Source organism: Callorhinus ursinus, unplaced genomic scaffold, assembly GCF_003265705.2.
Source record: "Callorhinus ursinus isolate GAN/ISIS: 27379988/994484 unplaced genomic scaffold, GSC_fseal_2.0 scaffold6, whole genome shotgun sequence".
NCBI classification, from domain to species: domain Eukaryota; kingdom Metazoa; phylum Chordata; class Mammalia; order Carnivora; family Otariidae; genus Callorhinus; species Callorhinus ursinus.
This window is the reverse complement of record NW_027397068.1, coordinates 21,291,751-21,314,284: the sequence shown is the minus strand read 5'-3', so window position 1 is coordinate 21,314,284 and position 22,534 is coordinate 21,291,751. Positions and strand designations below refer to the sequence as shown.

At 33.3% G+C, this 22,534-nt stretch overlaps 1 protein-coding gene across 6 annotated transcripts in view; it reads left to right on the top strand.

Annotated features, from left to right (window-relative positions):
- ASCC3 (activating signal cointegrator 1 complex subunit 3) overlaps window positions 1-22,534 on the top strand; it is a 332,162-nt gene that overhangs the window by 87,195 nt on the left and 222,433 nt on the right. For all 6 annotated transcript variants that reach the window (XM_073893705.1, XM_025863078.2, XM_073893703.1 and 3 more), the window contains 2 exons: window positions 3,782-3,982; window positions 4,438-4,578. In XM_073893705.1, the coding sequence (XP_073749806.1) occupies window positions 3,782-3,982; window positions 4,438-4,578 (342 nt within the window). The remainder of the gene's footprint in view (window positions 1-3,781; window positions 3,983-4,437; window positions 4,579-22,534) is intronic.

The window sequence follows — 22,534 nt, the reverse complement described above, 5'->3', positions numbered from 1 at the left end:
AAAAAAAAAAATACCTAATTATCTAAAATTATTTAATTATTTAATGGATACTCAAAGATGTTGAATAAGGTATTCATATAAATTGTTTTATTTTTAACCCCATGGCCGTTACATAGTTTATGATGTGCAACATGCTTTGAGAGGGATATTCCAGTGGTGGCAAGAGAGAGCAGGAGCATGAGCAGGGAGAGAGGGGCAGAGGGAGAGGGAGAAGCAGGCTCCCTGCTTAGCAGGGAGCCTGGGATCATGACCTGAGCCCAACACAGATGCTTAGCTGACTGAGCCATGCAGGTGACCCTGGTGTTTTTCTAATATTCTGTTTCTTTCACCTGAAATGGCATTCTTCTTAGTGTCTGTCTCTCTCTCCCTTCAAATACCTCAGCACATGAGTCCTATCTTTATTATAGAAAACTAAAATAATATAATTTTTCCCCTGTAAACCACAAACTAATACATTTTGAGGATCATTTTAGATACTCTCTAACTTTTGTTAAGAAAATGAATATTTATACTGACCTAAGTCCTTAGTGCATTTATAAGTGGTCAGTAATGACAACAAATGTTACAGACCTCAGTACATACTAGGTTTTGTCAGTATATTCTTCTAATGCTTTAGTTCACTTCTTCCTTGAACCTGTAACCTTTAAGAACAAAATAAATAAGTTTCTTATTCAAGGTTGAGTATCAGTTGTTTCTGAACTGTTACATATTTTGGTTAGATTCAGTTTACTATTTCTTTGGAGGATACTATGTGTAAAATGCATCTTTTAAGAGATTTTTTTCCCTTATTTATTTAATTGATTTATCAGTAAATAATTTAGAGGCCTGTGATGTTGATGGCATTTGGTTAGGTACTAGGGTAATGCAAAAAGTAATAAAACCAAACATGCCACATTTTATTCATTCATCTGTTGGACATTTGAGTTGTTTCTGGTTTAAGGCTATTACAAATAAAGCTGCTATGAACATTTGTGTACAAGTTTTTGTATGTATGTATACTTTTTTTTTTCTCTTGGATAAAACCTAGAAGTGATATGGCCAGATCATACGTTAATTGTATGTTTAACTTTTAAAACATTGTCAAATTGTTTTCCAAAGTGATTGTACTATTTTTATCTTCCTGCCAGCAGTGGGTATGAGTGCCAGTTTCTCCACATCCTCATCAACACTTGCAGTGGGCACTTTTTAAAATTTTAGCCATTTTAGTAGATATGTAGGGTTATCTCATTGTGATTTTTCACTTTCATTCTCCTAATAACTAATGGTGTTGAGCATCTTTTTATGTGCTTATTGCCATTCAGATATTTCCTTTGGTGAATTGATTGTTCAAATCTTTTGCCCATTTTAAAAATTGGATTTTTTGTTTTCTTACTGCTGTGTTCAGAGAATCCTTTATCTATTGTGGATATAAGTCCTTTATCAGATGTATACTTTGCAAAAATTTTCTTCCATGCTGGCTTCTTTCATTTTCTTAACAATGTCTTGAAGATTATGTTTTTTTCATTTTGCTTAAATTCAGTTTATCAGTTTGTTCATTTATAGGTTATGGTATATTTAAGACATCTTGGCCTAACTCAAGTAACTTTTCATGTCATCCGCATTGTCAAATTTATTGGCATAAAGTTGTTTATTAATACTTACCAATTTTTTAAATATCTGTAGCATCTGTAGTGATGCCACATTTCTCATTCTTGACATCAGTAATTTCTGTCTCCTCTCTTATTCCTCATCAATCTTGGCTGGAGATTAATCAGTTTTGTTGACTTTCTCAAAGAATGAGCTTTTCTGTTTTCCATTTCATTGATATCCACTTTGATCCTTACTATTTACTTTATTCTGCTTACTTTGGTTTTAATTAATTTTGGAAGATGAAGTTATCCACTTAAAACTTTTCTTCTTTAAGAGTGCATAGTTTCTCATGGCCTCTGAGAAACAAACTGAGGGTTCTGGAGGGGAGGGGCATGGGGGGATAGGTTAGCCTGGTGATGGGTATTAAAGAGGGCACGTACTGAATGGAGCGCTGGGTGTTATACGCAAACAATGAATCATGGAACACTACATCAAAAACTAATGATGTAATGTATGGTGATTAACATAACATAATAAAATAAATAAACTTTTCTTCTGTCTTCATATAAGTGGTTACTGCTATATATTCCTCCCTAAGTATTTCTTTAGCAGCATCCACAAATTCTGATATGTTGAGCTTTCTTTTTCCTTCAATTAAGAATACCTATTAATTTCCTATTAATTTCTTCTTTCATCCATGGGTTATTTAGCAAGTGTGTTACTTAATTTCAAATATTTGAATATTTCCTAAGGATATTTCTGTTAAGGATTTCTAATTTCATTCCTTTGTGATCAGATGACATATATTGTATGAATTACTTTTCAATTTATTGAAACTTGTTTTATGGCCCAGAATATAGTATATTTTTTAAATGTTTTATGAATACTTGAAGAGAATTTGTATTCTACTATTGTTAGATGAATAAATGTCAGTCAGGTCAAATTAGTTGATAGTGCTATTCAAGTCTGCTTATAACCTTACTAATTTTCATGCCTACTTATTCTATCAAGTGTTGGGAGGGATGTTGAAATCATTTGCATGTCTTATCAGTTTTTGCTTCATACATTTTGAAGATCTGTTATAGGTATATAAGCATTTAGGACTGTTATGCCCTACTGATTAATTATTCTCTTTGTCATTATGAAATGACTGTCTTTATTCCTGGTAATATTCTTGGCTTTGAAATTTATTTTTTCTGACATTAATTTAGCCATTCCAGTTTTCTGCCATTAATCCTATCCGGTTTTTTCTTTACTCTAAGATATTGTAGTTTTCATTTCTAAAGACTTTTCATATGAAAGACCTTAGGAAAAATTATTTAACCACTCAATTTTCTTCTTTATTAAAAGGGCATAAAAAAACTACCTAGGGGAGCCTGGGTGGCTCAGTCAGTTGAGTGTCCAACTCTTGACTTCGGCTCAGGTCATGATCTCGGGGTTGTGAAATCAAGCTTCGCTTCTGGCTCCCTGCTCAGCCAGGAGTCTGCTTCTTTCTTCCTCTCCCTCTGTGCCTCCCATGCCCCCACGTGTGCACACATTCACGCTCTCTCCCCCTCTATCTCCCTCTCTCTCAAAATAAATAAAACCTTTTAAAAAATAAATATATAAATAAAAGTACCTATACCATGGAATTGTTTTGAGAATTAAATAAGTACATCAAAGTGCTCACAATTAATATATATCACAGTGTAAGTCCTGAATGAATATAATCTGCAGCTATTGTTCCTATCATTATGGCTGCTATTAAGAAAGATATTTTTAAATCCATAACATATTGAAACAATTTCCTACTCATTTATATCCATATTTCTTGTTCGGAGTTTCATTAGTTATCCTCAATCTAACTGAACTAGAATATCATCATATAAACTCAAAAGACACCTGTGTTTCATTTTATTTCCTTATGTTATTAATTTATCATTGTTTTGTACTTAAGATCGTGTAGAAAGATACAGGTATATAGTGTCATTATCATATTTTTCAAATTTAGTGAGTATGCAACTCCCAAATGCATTAGAATCATATAGTAGTTGTGAGTTCTCAGCTGCACACTTTGGTTTAAATATTGGATATATTGAGAGACGGAACAAATTAGTTGTCTTTTTTTTTTTAATCAAAAGAAGTAAATGTTTGCATTTATTATTTTATATGGGTCCTTCACATTATCATCATTTATAATGAGTCATTTTTTTTTTTCTCTTTCTTTCTTTAGATTGGGCAGCTGGCTTTTAAAGGAATAAGGAGACTCAATAGAATCCAATCGATCGTGTTTGAGACTGCCTACAACACCAATGAGAACATGCTGATTTGTGCCCCTACTGGGGCTGGAAAGACCAATATTGCAATGCTTACAGTTTTGCATGAAATACGCCAGCATTTTCAACAAGGTGTTATCAAAAAGAATGAATTTAAGGTAGGAAATTAACAAGTCAGACCACAACTTTTTAAATTGTAAAATTAAAATCATTTGTAGTTGTACATGTTACATGAAATCTGGAAAATTTTAAGGATATTATTCATGATGTCATGTAAAGTTTGCTGCTTGATTTTCTCTGTTACTAGTAAGGCAGTCCCTATTTGTGTTATGAAAATCCTATTACCCCTATGAAACACTGTGAAAATACATTTAGTTTTGAAGCAGAACCAATGTTCAAAGTGATGAAGACGTATAAACAAATTTCATTGTCCTTTAAACAGCTGCACACCTACCTAAGAAAGATAAGTACTTTTCAGATATCACTGTTAAGATATTTTACTCCTGGTGGCTATAATTATATTTCACAATAAATTGTGACTTATATTGAATGCTGTGAAACAAATGACTTGTAGTTTTTGCTCATTCATCAAGGTACTGTTTCTTTGGCACAGATTGTTTATGTTGCTCCAATGAAAGCCTTGGCAGCCGAAATGACCAATTACTTCAGCAAACGTCTAGAGCCACTGGGCATTGTTGTGAAAGAATTGACTGGGGATATGCAGTTGTCAAAAAATGAAATTTTACGAACTCAGGTATGTTGTGTACTTAGATTTTTTGTTTAACACCATTCTTTTTTTTTTTTTCAGGTAAACATAATACAAACATAATTTAATGAAATTCTTTTATTTGTAATCACATATTACCTCTACAAAAGAGGTTTTTGCTGGTGCTTTGTCCAGTTTTGTCCCTTCTAACTTCTGTGATTCCTACTGTGTCTTGAATACTGTTAGATGCCTGGTATAAATTTTAAGTTCATTGACAGTAAATGTTCTTTTAAAATGGTAGAGAATGAAAATGTGAATAAGACCAGGCTTCAGTTTTAAGAGCAGGATAATATATAGATCCTTAAATGATCCCACTAGTATTCTAAACTATTCCATTAAGGATTGCTTAACATATAATAAAAATTTTTAGTCATTCTTTATTTCATCAAAAAGGAAGTTATTAAATCACGCACTGTATATAGCACTATATTAGGTGAAATGCATGACAACAAAGATATTTAAGATACAGTTCCTGCCTCCAAGGATCTTATATTATGACCAAATAGGCAAAAACTATATTAGAGCTACAACTAGATTATCATTAATTGGTGGAACATGTAAGTTCAAAGAAATGCTTTGAAAAAATGCAATAATGGATAACCAAATATTAATGGGACAGTCCAGCCTCAGCAGTGGACTGGAGTGAGAATGAGGGAAAATGCTGGTTGATTAGCCTGGCACCTTTGCCAACCTCTTTTCTGGCCTGTCCTTACTGGTTATTTAATGTGTATTTTAAACATTATACCTGATATGTAATTAATACTGTTAGAGTTTAAAGTCAGGGTTTGGGGAATGGGGAATTGGAGAAAGCTGGTCAAAAGGTACAAACTTCCAGTTATGAGATAAATAAGTGGTAGGGGTGTAATGTACAACATAATGATTATAGGTAACACTGCTGTATGATGTATAGGAAAGTTCTTAAGAGCAGAGATCTGAAGAGTTCTCAGCACAAGGAGAATTCTTTTCTTTTTATTGTATCTGTATAAGATGATGGATGTTAACTAAACCTACTGTGATAATCATTTCATAGTATATATAAATCACGTCATCGTATTGTACACCTTAAATTTATACAGTAATGTATGTCAGTTATTTCTCCGTGGGACTAGAAAAAACAAACAAAAATGGGCAGAGAAAGTGAATAGACATTTTTCCAAAGGAGACATACAGATGGACAGTAGGTATATGCGAAGACACTCAGCATCACAAATCATCAAGGAAATGCAAATCAGAACTATGATATATCACCTCACACTTGTTAGAATGACTGTTATCAAAAAGAAAAGAGATAAGTGCTGGCAAATGTGGAGAAAAGGGAACCTGTGTACACTGTTGGTGGGAATGTAAATTGGTACAGTCACTGGAAAACAACATGGAGGTTTCTCAGAAAATTAAAAAAATAGAACTACCGTATGATCCAGCAATTCTACTCCTAGTATATATCCAAAAGAAAGGAAATTAGGGTCTCAAATATCTCATGTTCATTACAGCATTATGAACAACAGTCAAGAAAAAAAAATTATATTAGAGTTTAAAGATTTATTAGTGAAGATCAGATCCCTATTTCAATTGTAGTTAGATAAAAAGCAATGATCAGGATGTAACTGGTTATTTTTAATATCCTTTTTATTTCATGAAATAATGTAGGGGAGTATATTAACATTTAGAGTCTGTCACTGACAGTTTTTAAAAAATCTATAATTTGACAAATGGCTTTGTATTTCAGAAAGAGGTAGCAGAAGGAAAATCTTTAGTAGAGCCAACAACATAGTTTTTATATTTGATATGTAGAACTTTATCTTTTCGCATTTACATTGTAACTGAATCTCAGATTTATTTATTTTGTTAGCATAAATAGATTTTTAACTGCTGAAAATGATCAGTGATAGAGCAAACATTATTTGAATTTTTACTACATATTTATAAGACCAGGTAATGGCTCATTAGGAGCTTAACCTTTCTTTTCCTTCAGATTTTCAGCTTCAAAATTAATTTTAAAATGTGTAATGTACTTCCACTACTGCTAATTTAGGTCTTTTAATTGGAAAATTTTAATTCTGAGATAATGTAAAAGAATTTTGATGTGTTTTATTTTAAAAATACATTATTTTGTTAAGTATTTTATCAGTGATAACACTGAGTAGTAAACTGATATTTTTATTATTCTGTCATCATAAGTTTTAGCCTATATTGCCTAACTGTGATATATGGTTAGATTTTAAAAACCAGACTAGGGATGCCTCGGTGGCTCAGTGCATAAGCATCTGCCTTTGGCTCAGGTCATGATCCCAGGGTCCTGGGATCGAGTCCTGTGGTGGGCTCCTTGCTCAGTGCGGAGCCTGCTTCTCCCTCTGCCTACCACTCTCCCTGCTTGTGCTCTCTCTCTCTCTCTCCCTCTCTAACAAATAAATACATAAAATCTTAAAAAAAAAAAGACTAATATGTGGGGTCTTCATTAATTACTTTGGCTAAAATTAATATGGTAATTTCCAACTTATGTTTTATCCCATTGCCTTGAAGGGATATGAGTCTCTTATTAGTGATAGTGTTCTCTTTTATAGTGATTCTTTGGGTTAGCATTTCCTGAACTTCATCAACTGACACCTTAAGCTTCTCTAATTATTGCTTTCAGCCACTAGAACTGTGCATGTCTGGGAAATCCACTCACTTAGGAAAAGCCTCAAAATCACAGATTTAGTTCTGTGTGGCTATATCTTTTGCAGAGTAGATTTTTGTTCTGGTGTCAGCTTGCTTTTTTCCATGGGACTCTTGGCTTTTCTCCCATAAATGTATTAGTTTTCACTCCGACATTTGAGAGGTTCCCATGTTGCTGGGCTTTTCACCTTAATTTTCAAGCTGCCTTTTCAGTTCTGAATCCTAGCTCTGAACTCTGATTTTTAGCACATTTTGCCAGTGAGGCTGTGGTTTTTCCTACCCTTTTTTTGCTGCAATAGCAGTAGGTGTGGGGTCCTACTCTTAGGTCAATAATTTGCACTCTGGTAATTGATTTGTAGTTTTGACGTTACTTTTCTCTATTTTTACCAATTTCTGATACTGTCCTGTTTCTTAAAAGTTGTTTTTATTAATTGTATACAGCCAAGTATTTTATAATTATCTGCAGAGATTCGTACCACAGCTTTGCTCATCTGCCATTACTGGAAGTAGAATCCAATATCCTGATATTTTTTATTACTGAATTTATTTGTATTTCAAAAGCACTAATTTTCTTTTCCTAGCAGTGAAGGCTAGAAAGCATATTTTAAAAATTGAAGTGCTCTTTTAAAAGTTAACCCACACCAAAAACCGTAAGGTACCTAGGAATAAACCTAACCAAAGAGGTAAAAGATCTGTATGCTGAAAACTATAGAATGCTTATGAAAGAAGTTGTAAAAGACACAAATGGAAAAGCATTACATGCTCATGTATTGGAAGAACAAATATTGTTGAAATGTATATACTACCCAAAGCAATCTACACATTTAATGCAGTCCTGATAAAAATAACACCAGCATTTGTCACAGAACTAGAATAAACAATTCTAAAATTTGTATGGAACTAAGAAAGATCCCAAATAACCTAAGTAATGTTGAGAAAGAGAATGAAAGCGGGAGGCATCATAATCCCACACTTTAAGCTGTATTGCGGAGCTGTAATCATCAACACAGTATGGTACTGGCACAAAAACAGACAAATAGATCAATAGAATAGAATAGAGAACCGAGAAATGGACCCACACCTATATGGTCAAAGTAGGAAAGAATAACCAATGGAAAAAAGATAGTCTCTTCAACAAATGGTGTTGGGAAAACTGGACCACTTTCTTACACCACACATAAAAAGATAATGTTATTAGGAAAATCATAAGGAAGAGAAAATACATTTATAGTATTGTACTATATTTATCAAAATAAATCCACATGTAAGTGGACCTGCACAGTTCAAACCCATGTTATTCAAGGGTCAACTGTGGTCAGTCTAACGTTTCTGTTCTTTTTATATAACTTGTATACTTAACACAATGAACTGAATCATGTTTAAAAATTTTAAGTTTATACAATAAAGAGAAAAAAGTTTTACAGATTTGTAGAACACAGTACAGTATTATATAGATATTCCCAATTTATGGACACATTGATTCTGAAAGTTTGTTGATGTATTCCTAGAAGTTGTGTTACATATGATACATTCCAAGTCAAGCTCCCAGGCCTACCTGAACATAAAATTACAGAGATTATATCTTAAAACTACACAATAAGACACATAGACTGATAATTTTTTAGTGTATGATTTTTATTTTCATAATGTTTTATAAAGGCATATAGAGTAACTCAAAATTTGACTTTTAACAAATTTGTCTTTATTAAAAATAAATTTTTCTGAAATTTGAACCACTCTAGAGTCTGAGACCATATCTATGATGTACTTACCTAAAGAAATGAGTTTTGTATCCTGATGGGTACAATGAAGTTTAGGGAAGAAATCAAGTCAGTTTTTTTCCTGTTTTATCCTGTAAGTCTAGCATTAAGAAATTTTCTGCAAATGATAAGTTCGACTTTGGCAGTCTCATCTCATTGTTGTGCCAAATACAGGGCTCTTCCTTTGTGTATTTCTGCTTTAGTCTTTCTGCATACCATTAACAGACTTTTTAAAAAAATTTAAACCCTGCACTGATTTGGTTATTCCCATTACTATAAGGCAGCAACTCTCAAAATATGGTACAGAAACACTGTGTTTCCTAAGCTCTTTCTGGGGGTCAGCAAGTTTAAAACCAATTTTCATAGTAACATTATTTTTTTTAAATATTTTATGTATTTGAGAGAAAGAGCATCAGGAGGGGGAAGGACGGAAGGAGAGGGAGAAGCAGGCTCCTGGCTGAGCATGGAGCCCGACGTGGGGCTCCATCCCAGGACCCCAAGATCATGACTTGAGCTGAAGGCAGATACTTAACTGACTGAGCCACCCAGGCATCCTTATAATAACATTATGATGTTACTTTCTTTCACTTTCATTTTCTCAAAAGTATATTGTGGAGTTTTCCAGGGTCTGCATAATATATGATGTTGTCAACAGCTAATGAAGTGACTACTTTCTATTTTTGTGTTGTAAAAATTTCTCAGTTTCCCTTTCTAATATAAGAAATAGAGAGAGAGAGAGAGAGAGAGAGAGAGAGAACCTACAAATACAAGAGTTCTTTGAGGCCTCAATAATTTTAAGAGTGCAAAGGAGTTCCAAAGCCAAAACGTTTTGAGAACCACTACTTATGTAAGACAGTGGGTTATCTTCACAATCTGGTGAAAACCAGCCTGGTTTTCAGCCTTATGTCCCAACTACTTCCCAATACAAACTATAGCCAAACAGACTATTTTTGCTTTTTGTAAAGTAACATTGCTCAAATAACTGTGTTATTGATGTTAATGAAAGAATATTTATGGAAAAACAGGGAGGTAACATTTGAATTGAAATTATGAGCTAGTCACTATGCTAAGTGCATTATGTGCATCCTTGCTCATATTATAAGAACCTTATTGAATAGTGTCTCCACTTTACAGATACAGAAAGTTAAACATTAAAATCTACTTAGATTTATATATTATACTGTCAAAAGATTTATGAACATCTTCCCTTCCCTCCCCCATCCCCACCCTTTGCTTATTTCTGAACTTCCATAGATCGGCTCTGTGTCTTTTGTCAATATTTGTTAATTCTGTAAGGGCAGGGACCATGTGCTTGGCCTCAGTAATAGTTTATAAATTGAACCTCCTCTCTTATATTTGCTCTTTATTCTCCTCCAGTATAAATACAGCCCTACTATCAGTGATGCTAATTTTTTGTAGACCTGAAACTGTATAGTTACTAACCTCTTCACCTTGTCCTACTATCTATTCTCTCAGATTCTCAAAGATTAATAGACTGTTGTTACCACTGTATTTGAGATTGGGCTGTAGAAAGAGCAAAGCAGGACTATTGCAGAGCCTGGAGGAATATGGACATACTCAACTTTTATTTTTGAAGTTTTAATTTTTTGCTTTCCTGACTTTTCACTTATATAATTTTAATAGCTTTTTAATGATTCCCATTGTAATTTTTTGGTAAATAAGTTTCCCAATAATTAATACAATTAAACATAATTTCGAAATTCCCCTGTTGTTTAAAAAAATATTTTCAGTATTGTTAGTGTGTCTTTGTTTTTCCAATATGGGAAACCAAAATCTAATTTGTAAATTCTTTGTCATGCTGTTCTGATCATATTGTTCTCTTGCTCATAAACTTTCATTGGTTCTTTATTGCATGAATTAAATCCAACTACTTAGCTTGTTAAGAATCATGTCTAAATTAAGTATAATATGAGATGTGGTTTGTTTTGTGGTTCACTAGGGATTGTCAGGTCTAGTAGCAGTTATGATTTTATTGAGTTTTGAATGTAAAATTTCCTTTGCAAGACAGAATTATGTAATTCTCAGATTTATTGTCATGAAAAATAGTCTATGTAGTCAACAGATACCTATCTTGTCTTCAGCTGAAAAGCCACTTTGTGCAACTTTGAAGAACTCCGTAAACTTGTCAACAGTGAAAACACCAATTTCCCTTTCCAACCTTATTTTCCATTGTTCTTCATCTATGTTTACTTTCCAGCTTCTCCCCCTACTTGTATCATTTGCAAAGAGTTATTATTTTACAATATTCATGTTGTTTTTAATGGTTCCATTTAGCGGGTGTGTTTTTCCTTACACCCTGTCCTTCCTCATCTCAGATTATCCTTTCTGCATCTCTTCCTAATATCATAAATTCAGGGTTCCTTTGAGCCTCAGTGAAAATACTGGTCAGAAATTTTAGAAAAGTTTCTCCTGTCCTGGGAGTGACTTTGTATTAAAGCAGAGCATGTGCCCTGAATTCTGAAATTGTTCTCCTTTTTCTTTTATATTTGTTTGCTCATCTTTATGCTGGGCTGAGTTTATCTGTGCAACTTTGGGAGTTGGGATGAGCTATTTTAGGTTTTCTTTGTGTTTCTCTTTTGGTTGGGTATGTAGGAGATTCTGTTCAAATCTCTTAGATGTAGGGAACAGCAAACAGAATCCTGAATCTGTCATATTATTGTTTTCAGAGCTCTGGCAACCATGGTTGGGAGTCTGTATGTGGTGTGCATAGGCATGTGCTCCCATCACACTCTCCTGATTTATTCTTCTCATGAGGGTTTTTATTGTATTGAGAATATACAGATACTTAGAAGTAGAGGGTAGGAGCAAAGGGGAGTTGGAAAAATGGATCAGAAATTACATGTGTTCAGGTTTATCTGGATATCTGTGTGTTATGTTTTAATTTACTGTTGCTACCTTCTGTGTAAAATCTGAGAATGTCTTTATTTCATCTCCATTCCTGAAGGATATTTTTGCTGGATATAGACTTTTATGTTGTCAGTTCTTTCCTTTCAACACTTGAAAAATACATGACTTTTTTCTAGCCTCCAAGGTTTCCAAAGAAAGAGCCAGTGCCACTCAAATTGTTATTTCTCTGTAGGTAACATGTTTCTCTTAATCCTCTTTCAAGATTCTTTCTTTGTTTCTGGTTTACAGAAATTTGATTATGATATGTCGAGTTCTAGATTTCTTGGGTTCATACTGTTTAGTGTTTGTTTATCTTCTTGAGTTTGTAGGTTTGTCAAATTTGGGAAACTTTGAACTTCTCTTTCTTTAGCCCCTCAGTCTTTCTCCTCTCCTTGGACCCCATGGACAAGAATGTTAGATCTTTTGTTATAGTCCCACAGGACCCTGAGATCAGTTCATTTTTTTTAACCTATTTTCTGTTATTCAGATTTGGTAAATTCTTTTGATCTTTGAGTCCACTGATTTTCATCTGTTGTGTACATTTTTGCTATTGAGCCCTTGCAGTGAGTTTTTAATTTAGGTTGTTAAATAGTTTTCATTTCTAAACTTTCTATTTGGTTTTTCTTTGCTGAGACATATTTTTTTTCCAATTATTTCAAGTTTGTTCGCAACTGCTCCCTGAAGGATTTTTCTGATAGTTGCTTTAAATGTTTTGTCAGATAATTCTGACAGATGGGAAGGTAAACAGATGTAACATACCAAGTTAACATTTTCTCAGCAGTTTTGTATATAAACATATCAGAGGACAAAGTAACTTCTTGTAGGAATAGTGAGTTTGGTTTTAAATATGTTGAGCATTGAAAGATTGTTGAAGTTTATAAACATAACTGAATTAGAAGGGCAGAGTAGTCCAAAAAGACTCCAGAAACATTCCTGGAATTAGAAATATAATGTCACTTAGTAGGTTTTCATTATGTAATTCCTAATGTATCTGGTGAAATGTGTTAAATGCTCTATGCCTAGAGATTAGGATTTCCTGAATCTCATTAACTTTGCCCTTCTTATTCTGTAAAAGATTTAATTTTTTTTTTTTTTACAGGAGCATATCAAACACACACACACACAAAACAGCAAGATGATACAAACTAAAGGCTAGGTATGAAGGGTAGTACAGTAAAGGAAAATATAGGCCAGGTTAAAAAGAGAAGCCAAAAACAATACTAATGCAATAATGCATATAACAAAGTTGAGGGAGTCCTGACCAAGTTTATAAATCACAGTAACCATTTGCTCAGGAGAAGCCATTCTTGAAGGTAACAGGCAAAAATATTTCCCAGGAGCCCGAAAAGAGTGAAAAATCAGTAATCTAATGAAACAGATCTTCAATAACATCTCCTAATTTGTGGCCTTCCCTTTGTCCCCTATTTGTCAGAAATTTAGAACCCTGGATAAGGAACTCTCCTGGGATAAGATAGGAAATAATATAATTGTGGTACATCTTAAGCCTTGAAGCAAACTTACGATAGACATTTAAGTTTTATTTTCTCTAACTAATGGTAAACAGTATAGTAATAAAATGGCTCCATTTTACTATTAAGATTTTCAGTTTTTAAAACATATCATTTTATTGCAATTTTTAAAATTTCTGCTTTGTTTCACTTTATGTGAAAAACTGAGGTCAGTAATATTTTTATTGGTCATATGAATGAGTCATTGAGTGTAACCACCTTGGGGCAGATTTGATGTGTTAAACCAGGACTTAGAGATGAGCAGGAGGGAATGGCCTAACGGCAGTGTTCTCAAACTTGTTTGGGTCATAGACTAGTAAAAATCTGATCTCCACAGGAATCTGGGGATGTAAACATAGATATATAAAATTCTGCACAGTCTTTTATAATAGTTCATTCCTCTCAGGTGGAGCAACCCTAGCCCAAGGTGACCATTCTTTTGAAAAAAGAGGGTACCATGACTTGTGAATTACAATTCTGGAGTATCTTTGTCGGGTAAATCAGCCATTAGAATCTGTACATACTTGAATTGGCCCTCAGTTTTAGTTAGAACACTATAGATTTTAACTGCACTGTGCTGACACTTCCTGGTTGCTTTCGTGTGTTGAGGATCAAATGTTTTTTATAAGAGTGATGAAGTATATATTATTAGGCACTCAGTAATAGCATTATATTGTTAGCTATGATGCAAAGCAGCTGAAAAAGTTTCATAAACTTTATTCAATAAAAAGTGTGCAATTAGAAAGAGATGAAGATCTGGTCAGTGAGATTCTGATTTTATAGAAGTTAAAATGATTCTTGAAGACTCCGGGATCAATATATTTCGTGAATCTTATGATACAGCTTGCATTTTTCACAGATTATTGGCATATAGGTAGAAATATATGATAATTCTGGGAAAACTGGAATAGCTTGGCAGACATAGTTTACTTTTCAGTCCCTCTAAAACTGAGCTGCCTTGATAGGGTAGGGACATCATAATTCAGACACATTAGGTTTCTGCCCCCCAAGGCATCTGCAGAAGCATAAGAATTTCTACATCCTTATTTGTATCTCTTTTTTTGAAATTGTGGATTTATTCTTATCACTTACCTCTGACATTTTTAAAAATATCTGCTTAAACAATCTGCTAAATGAAAACATTCTATGTTAATTTGAATTCTTTCTTGAACAATACCAAATGCTTATGTTTTTCTCCATAACTTGATATGGGTGACATCTGAGAAAATACAGGCTTATGAGATCCTGAGAGCTTGATAGGTTAGGGCAATTTGTTAGTTTCAAGTAGTTCTTGATTTGAAAGCCAGTTTTCTGTTGTTTGGGGCAGGTATTTTATCAGTATTGCAGGCAATTATTTTCAGAAAGGCTCTTGCCTCACAAACACTGCATCAGAAGCACAAAGTTGATGTAAACCTAAAATGCAGCACGCAGCTGGTTAATTTTAGGAAATCTACGGAGCTATGTTTTCTGTAATTTCTGCGAATGATCTAAGTAGCTTCTTTTGAATTTGTAGTTTTCGCATGTCTGTAAAAAATTATATTTATATACCAAAACTGGAATATATGAAATCATATTTTTGTAGAGCCTTGTGCCTCTACAGTCATAAATAGTTTTTATAAAGAAAACTGAATGTACTTGTGGTCATCATTGATTTGAACCTTGGTTAAAATCATTACATAGACATATTTACTTCCTGTTTTCCTTGGATTATCAAAGTCACGAGAACATTAGACGGCATGCCTATATGTAGTATGATATATATTATGTGAGATACTACAGTTTAGACCATTTTGTATCCTAAATGTCATTTTCCATATGTTTTGTTGCGTAGTTTTACAACTGGAGCTCTGTGACACTTTTTAAGATCAATGTGAATTAGATGTTAATTTTATTTTGAGAATTTTCATGCTTCAGATTTTTTTCTGACTTCAAAAGGATAACATGCTCATTGTAGAAAAGGTAAAAAAATACAGAAAATTACAAAGTTTAGCATATATCTTCTTAATCTTTTTTCTAGTCAAATATGTAAAACTTTAAACAATAAAAGTTGATTATATATTATTTTTTACACTTTTTCCAGTAAGCGTTTTTGCGTATCATCCAATATTCATATTGCATGGCATTTGATAGCTGCACAGTATTTCCTTTATTGAATATATTAAGTTAACTGTACACTTCTAGTGACTTTTACTTAAGAGTTTATTTACTCTCATTTACTTACTTTTATTTACTCACTCACTCATAGCAGATTGGACCCTGAAGGGAAAGAAGCAAATAGGATATCTCAGAAAATAAGCTGATACGGTTGGAAACAAAACTTTCTCTTCTAGTGTTTGAGTTGATTCTTCATGGACTCCAGGTTAAGGGATTCCTTTACTTACACTGACATTTATCAAACTATCACAAATGACATCTTCAGTTTTAACCATCAGCATAAACTTTTATTTCTTTAAGTCCAGATATTGATTGGATGTATTGCCCTTTAAAGTCTTCTTTGTCTATCTGTTGTTATGTGATAGGCATGTATGTGATATCCTCCCCTAGAATTACTTGTACGATGGGCCGTGGGTTATCTAGTTCTTGGTATTCCAATTATAACTCTTTTTTTCCTCTACCCTTCAAAGCAAATCTAAATGCAAGCTCATCCTGGAACTGCTATGTTTTAAAAATAAAATAACCAAAAGTTATTTCCTATGGTATTCTAATTCTCATTATTGTCTAAATTACATATTGTAAATACTTTTTTTATACTTTAAAGAAATATTAAGCACCTTATACATTATAAGTCACAGTGCTTTGTATTCTGGATTCACCTGTGTTTAAGGCAGGGCTTGGCCTCAAAAGCTGAATCTAAAAGAATATCAACGTCCTCTGCTCTTTCCTCTTTATGTTAAAAACATTTTCGTGGTATAGTGCTTTGTTCCCTCAAGTTATAGGAAACTGAAATGTTTAAAATGTTTTACTGTTGTTATTTGACATAATATATAAAAATTTTTGAAGATAGTGCTTTGCAAACAGTTGGCATTCAACAAATGTTAGTCCCTTTCTGCTGCTTTACTGGATTCTTTACTCTGCTCCTTACCCACTCTATCTCGTGAGTAATAACCCCAGAGTATACACGTGATGATTTTTGCTACATTGACTCTTCAAACTATGTGTGTTAGAATCAGAGAGAAGAGAAAAATTTGATGGTTTTCCTGCATATTAGAAATGACAGCATAGTAAGTATGAATGGTATTTATTTGGCTGAAACTGGGATATCCCTTGACTTTTCCCTTTGGCAGGACAGTAATCTGTGGAATTGATCCTGGGAGAAGACCTCTTAGAGGCTTGGCTTAAAAGCAGGCTTTTATGTTCAGTTTAACCCTCTTTTTACTAAAGGATAAAAGTTATTCATTCATTCCTAAATTTCCTACTAGAAAAGAAAATAAAGATTGTATTCTAAGGAAAGCGCCAGATACTACTACTTGTTATTTTTAATGCATGTATACTGGTTGATCTTTAAACATTTTATTTTAGCTTCATTGAGGTATAACTAATATACAAAAAGGCTGTACATATTTAAAGAACACAATGTAATGAGTTTTGACATATGCCTATATCAGTGAAAGCATCAACACAAATTAATGAGTATTCATCAGCCCTGAAAGTTTCTTCACATCCCTTTGTACTCTTCCTCCACAACCACCATCCCTAGGCAACCACTGAAATGCTTCCTGTCACTATAGGTTTGTTTACATTTTCATAAATTTTATGTAAGTGGGTTCACATAGTGTGTACTTTTCTCTCTGGCTTCTTTCACTCAACCTAATTATTTTGATATTCATCCACCTTGTTGCATTTATTAATGGTTCATTCCTTTGTACTGCTAACTATTACTGTGTTGCATGGATATACCACAGATTGTTTATCCATTCAATTTTTTTTAAAGAATTTATTTATGTAAGAGAGAGATAGAACACGGGGGGGGAGACCCAACATTTTAGCACATTCACATTTGTAACTAAGAATGGCATTTTCATTGATTTGCCATTTCAGTTTCTCATTAAAAAATTAATTTGATGTTATCCTTTTTTATCATTAACTATAGTCATATTAGAAACCAGCCTAACTTTCAGTCCCTGTCTCTTTATATTACGTATATAGACACTGAGATTGCCATATTGCTGTTAATTATATTTTGCTCTGAAAAACCAGCATAGTTTTGCAACTCACTTATAATAATCATCACCCCTCCGCCACCTACCTCTTTCACAGTGGCTCTATCTGGTATGAAGAGCTAAAAGAAAATATAAATTTAAACTGCATGCTAATAAAATATGGAATAAAAAACTAAGAGGAAGTGAAAATGATACACAATGTAGATTTTATCAACACAAAAGATTTGTTTCAACTTCTGGGTTTGTAAAGATCTGAATGTATGCCATGTATAACTGACATTCAAGATAAAATCATTTAGCTCACTAAAGTACTGTGTACCTGCTTCATAAATCAGTGAAGAATGCTAATCATTTGAAATCACTATTCACTAAGCTACTTCAGCATAGATACAATTTTCAAATCGCTTGAAAAACCTAGTTTTGATGATATCTAAATATTCTGAGATATGGTTTAAGTTTAGAAATTACTGTGGTATTTATATTTGTTATAATGTTGCTTGTTTCCCTAGTCGTCTTCATTTGTTTGGTTTTGGGATTTGTTTTTAATAGTACTTATTTCAGAATAATAATAATAAAAGACAACCATAATATTCTTTTATATTTTGAAGGTGATTCTTAACTATTTAGGCTTAATTTTTCAAGTGACTGCACAAATATAATTAGTATATTTTTGTGGCAGTAATGACTTTTTTTTAGTCCTTTATTAACTAAACATTTTGCTTTTTCTAGGTTTTTTTTCCTATTTGCATTTTCAGTTTTGTGTAATTATTAGCAACTAATAATCAAAATTAATTTTTTTTTGAGAGAGTGAGTGCAAATGTGGAGGGGCAGAGGGAGAAAGAGAGAGAGAATCTTAAGCAGGCTCCATGCTCAGCACAGAGCCCAATGCGGGGCATGATCTCATGACCTCAGATCATGACCTGAGTCGAAATCAAGGGTTGGACGTTTAACCTCCTGAGCCACTCAGGTGCCCCCAAAATGAAAATTTTAAGCTTCCTTTTATTTAGAGAGAGATCTAAAACCTGGGAATAGAACCTGAAATCTTGAAAGCAGCCAATCTTTAAAAAGAACGATTAGTTTAAAAAGCTTTAACCCTGTGCTTAAACATAATGGAATTAAAAAGCTACAACTTTTAAAATCCCCAGTGAAATGTAAATATTATTTACCAGGACAACCATTTCCTGCATTTGAACGCGTGCCATTAAGAAGTAATGAGAGTTCTATTTTGAAGAATGTCTCATTGCTTTTATTAGTAAGTAAGCTATAAATTACTTTGAAGCATCATGGAATTCGAGGTGTAAGTTACTGATTATTCTTACTTTTGCAAGGTTTAATAGCAACTCGTAAAATACATTAATATCCTTTGAATAAAAAAGTCCACTGCCATATATATATGTATATATAAACTACTGTTTTTAACTGTTTTGTTCTTCTTAATGTAGTTGGATTAGAGGGGGTTGTGAGAGAACTATAATTTTTGATGCATAAAAATCTGTTTTGTGAATGCAAATCATGTATTATTTGAGACCGTTTTCCTAGAGTATAATTTAAAAGCACTCAGGAATCTAATTATCTTTGCCTTTACTAAAAAAAAAAAAATTAGAATAACAGCTTTGCCTATTCCATGAGTATTACTTTGCAGAAAAATAGCTTGTATCATTGTATTAGTGAAGAGAAGAGTGGGGTCCTATTCTATTAATGGTTTCTATTTTTCATTTTGTCTGTTTTATACCAACATTTAGTTACTTTTTTTCCTATCATTGATTATTTTATATTCTTATGGACATTATGTAAAAGGAGTAAAGTATTACAAAATTTATTTTTAAATTACTTCAAGAACCCTGCTTGCAAAGTTTATCATGCTAACTTATCCAAATACAGACCAAAAACCAATGAAAAGCTTAGTGTTTTCTTCCTCCTAAAGTAAAATATAACAATGTCTACTACTATAAAATAATGCAATGCATAGCATGCTCAAAAGCAATCTAGTTTCCCTATAAACAAGGAAGCAAAAATAAGTATCCAATTTTTGATGCTCATACTAAGTCTTCTTGTTACTTATTAAATTTCAGAAAAATCCTGCCACCATTAAGTTTTAAAATGGGAACTCACTAACCACAAACATTACTGTCATTTTGAAAAATTACTTTTATCTTCCTCAGAAATCTGACATGTACCAAGTATTAAAATAAGGTAGATTATCTGTGGTCTTTTATAATTGTAGATCCCTTAAAGTGGGTGTTTTTCTTTCATTTTCAAAGGCTACCTGGGCTATTTTGAAATCCAGAATATTTAAAATTTTTGAAAGAGTAATTATTGTTAATAAATAACAGGTCTCAGATTCTAGTATTCCTTTGTATTTTGTTTTTTTTTTTTTTTTACTTCCACTTGTCCTACAGCTGTTGAGGCAAATCTGTATAAAAAAAAAAAGTAGTTTGTCACATAAGTAACAGTTTTGGCAGCTTATGACCTAGAAAAAATGAAGAGACTAAGACAACTTTAATTTTCTGCTATATTACCAAGTTTGAAAAATTGTCTCAGAGGGTAACTTGAAGCTATACTGAATACTTCTTAATGTTTCATTTGTGATTATTTCATACTGAACCAGGAAGATGGCAGAGAGATGTAAAATATCTGACACATGGGGAATTTTCTGCAGAATTTATTTATGTTACTTTTCCTTGAGAAAAATAATGCTTAAATATAGTCTATATTTAAATATAAGGTGCATATAGTCAATCCAACACCAATTCCTATTAATTATGAGTTTTATCTCCTACGTTTTTCTTACATTCATCCATATCCTCTCCGTCTTCACTAATCTGTCCCGAGTTTCTGTCATCTCTCACCTTGAAGACTTCTGTAGTATTGTAACTGGGGTACGAGCATCCAGTCTGCTCCGTCCTATTTCCCCTTAGGGAGCCAGAAATGCAACCTGGCCAGTTTCTCCCTTTTCACTCTCATTCCATGTCCTATGAAAAACAATGACAATCCAAAATGAATGAATGAATGGGAAGGAGAAGAGAAGAGAAAAGGAAAAGAAAGCCATTCATAGTTTTCCAGTCTCCACTACAGCGTGAAAAGAATACAGCTCCTGGAAGGGTCTGAAAGACTGTGCAGTCCGTCCCTGTCCATCTCATTTCCACCACGCTCCAGTCCTCTCATCCTCTCTGCTCTAGCCACATACGCTGCCTGTCTCCACTCTCTTCATCCATGTTTCCCCGTCTGTTCTACGTAGATGCTTCGCTTCTGCCTGTAATTGTCTTTTTTTCTCCTTCATCTAATTAATGCCCTTTCATCTTTGAGACATTAGATCAAATTTTGCTTTCTTAAAGCCTTTTCTGATTTCTCTGGTTAGGTCAAATTTTCCTATTATGATTTGTCGCATCACTGAATAGCATCTAAGTAGTAAGTTATCCTTAGTGGCTTATCAGAAGTAAAATTTTGTATTTTACAGCTTTATTGTATAGTGCCTATTGCCACTCCTGCATTACAATGTAAGCCTTATGAGATCAAGGGCTTTATCTGTCTGCCTTTATCTTTCCTCACCATTGCATGGTACATAGCACAGTGTCTGGTACATTACAATGAGGACCAAGAGGGTAATGTGATGATGTTAGAAAAACTAATTGATCCCTATTACATATCAGGCATTATTCTAAATATTTTATGTGTATTATGTGTTTCATTTTCATTATAACCCCCTGATATATAGGTACTATTATTTTCTTCATTTTATTATGGAGGAAACTAAGGTTTCTGGTAGTAGATACACAATAAATATTTGGTAAGTACATCACTGAAAGATATTGAATGTGTTCTCATTAAACATTCACAATATATCAGAGATAATGTATTGATAAATGAGACATACCCATAAGGATACTTAGATTTAGAAGTATCGATAAATTGTGTTTATAGAAGTAAAGGTTTCAGTCCATTAATAGGAATACCCACTCTTCTTACTTGCTTTGGAGGAAATTAAGTTAGGAAACTTCAGCTATTGCCTTATGGGACAGAAGGAAGATAAATGCTGGCCTGCTTTCTTGGGAAAGGCCTGGGGTGGGCTTGGTGGAGTGGGGATGGGAGGGCAGGAAAGGAGCATTATAAAAATCTCTTAAATCCTGATTACAGGATGTTCAAATTATATTCATTCTTCTTTGAGTGGTACTCTGAGATATAATTCTGTTCTTCCCCAAAAGACAAAGATCCAGACTACTTAGTTTAAGTTAATCCAAGAGGAGCCATTAAGATCTCATCTTTCCTTAACATTTATCTAAGGGAAATAACATGCAGATACTGGGATTATCATCCCCCAAAACACAGGATAAGCAGTGTGGGCACCAGTGTCTTCTTTGTCCAGACTCAGTAAATGGGCCTCTTTCCTTGAATAAGTTTTTAGATTTTTTCCATTTGGTAAGTGTGCATGAACAAATTAGAAAGGAGAGCATTCCACTGGCTAATTCATAAAATCTGTTATGTGACAATATATCAAACATAGTTTTTTAAACCCAAATATCTGTATAGAACATAACTTCTATAAATCTTACTATTAAATATAGAAATATTTGTTCTATTTTCTTATTAGGCAAGAAGAGTTACCACCAGTTTTATGAGGTTAATAATTACCTGCAAAAAAATATAATTCATCAGCAGTGTTTGAGTTCATTTCAAGACATTGTGGTGACAGTAGCTCTCCAGACAGTCACTGCCCTTGCCTTTTCAGTACCTGTGGTCTACTGAAGGAGACAAATATTTAAGCAAGCAATATAGTGTAATAAATGCTGAAATAGAAAAGATGGGCACAGAGATACCAGAGAAGCCTATAAAAGGGAAATATTAGGAGGGTATTTTGGTTTAAGAAAAGCCTCCTAAACATTTCACCTCAAGACCTGGAGAATGTAGAGGTGTGTGTGTGTGTGTGTGTGTGTGTGTGTGTGTGTGTGTGTGTGTG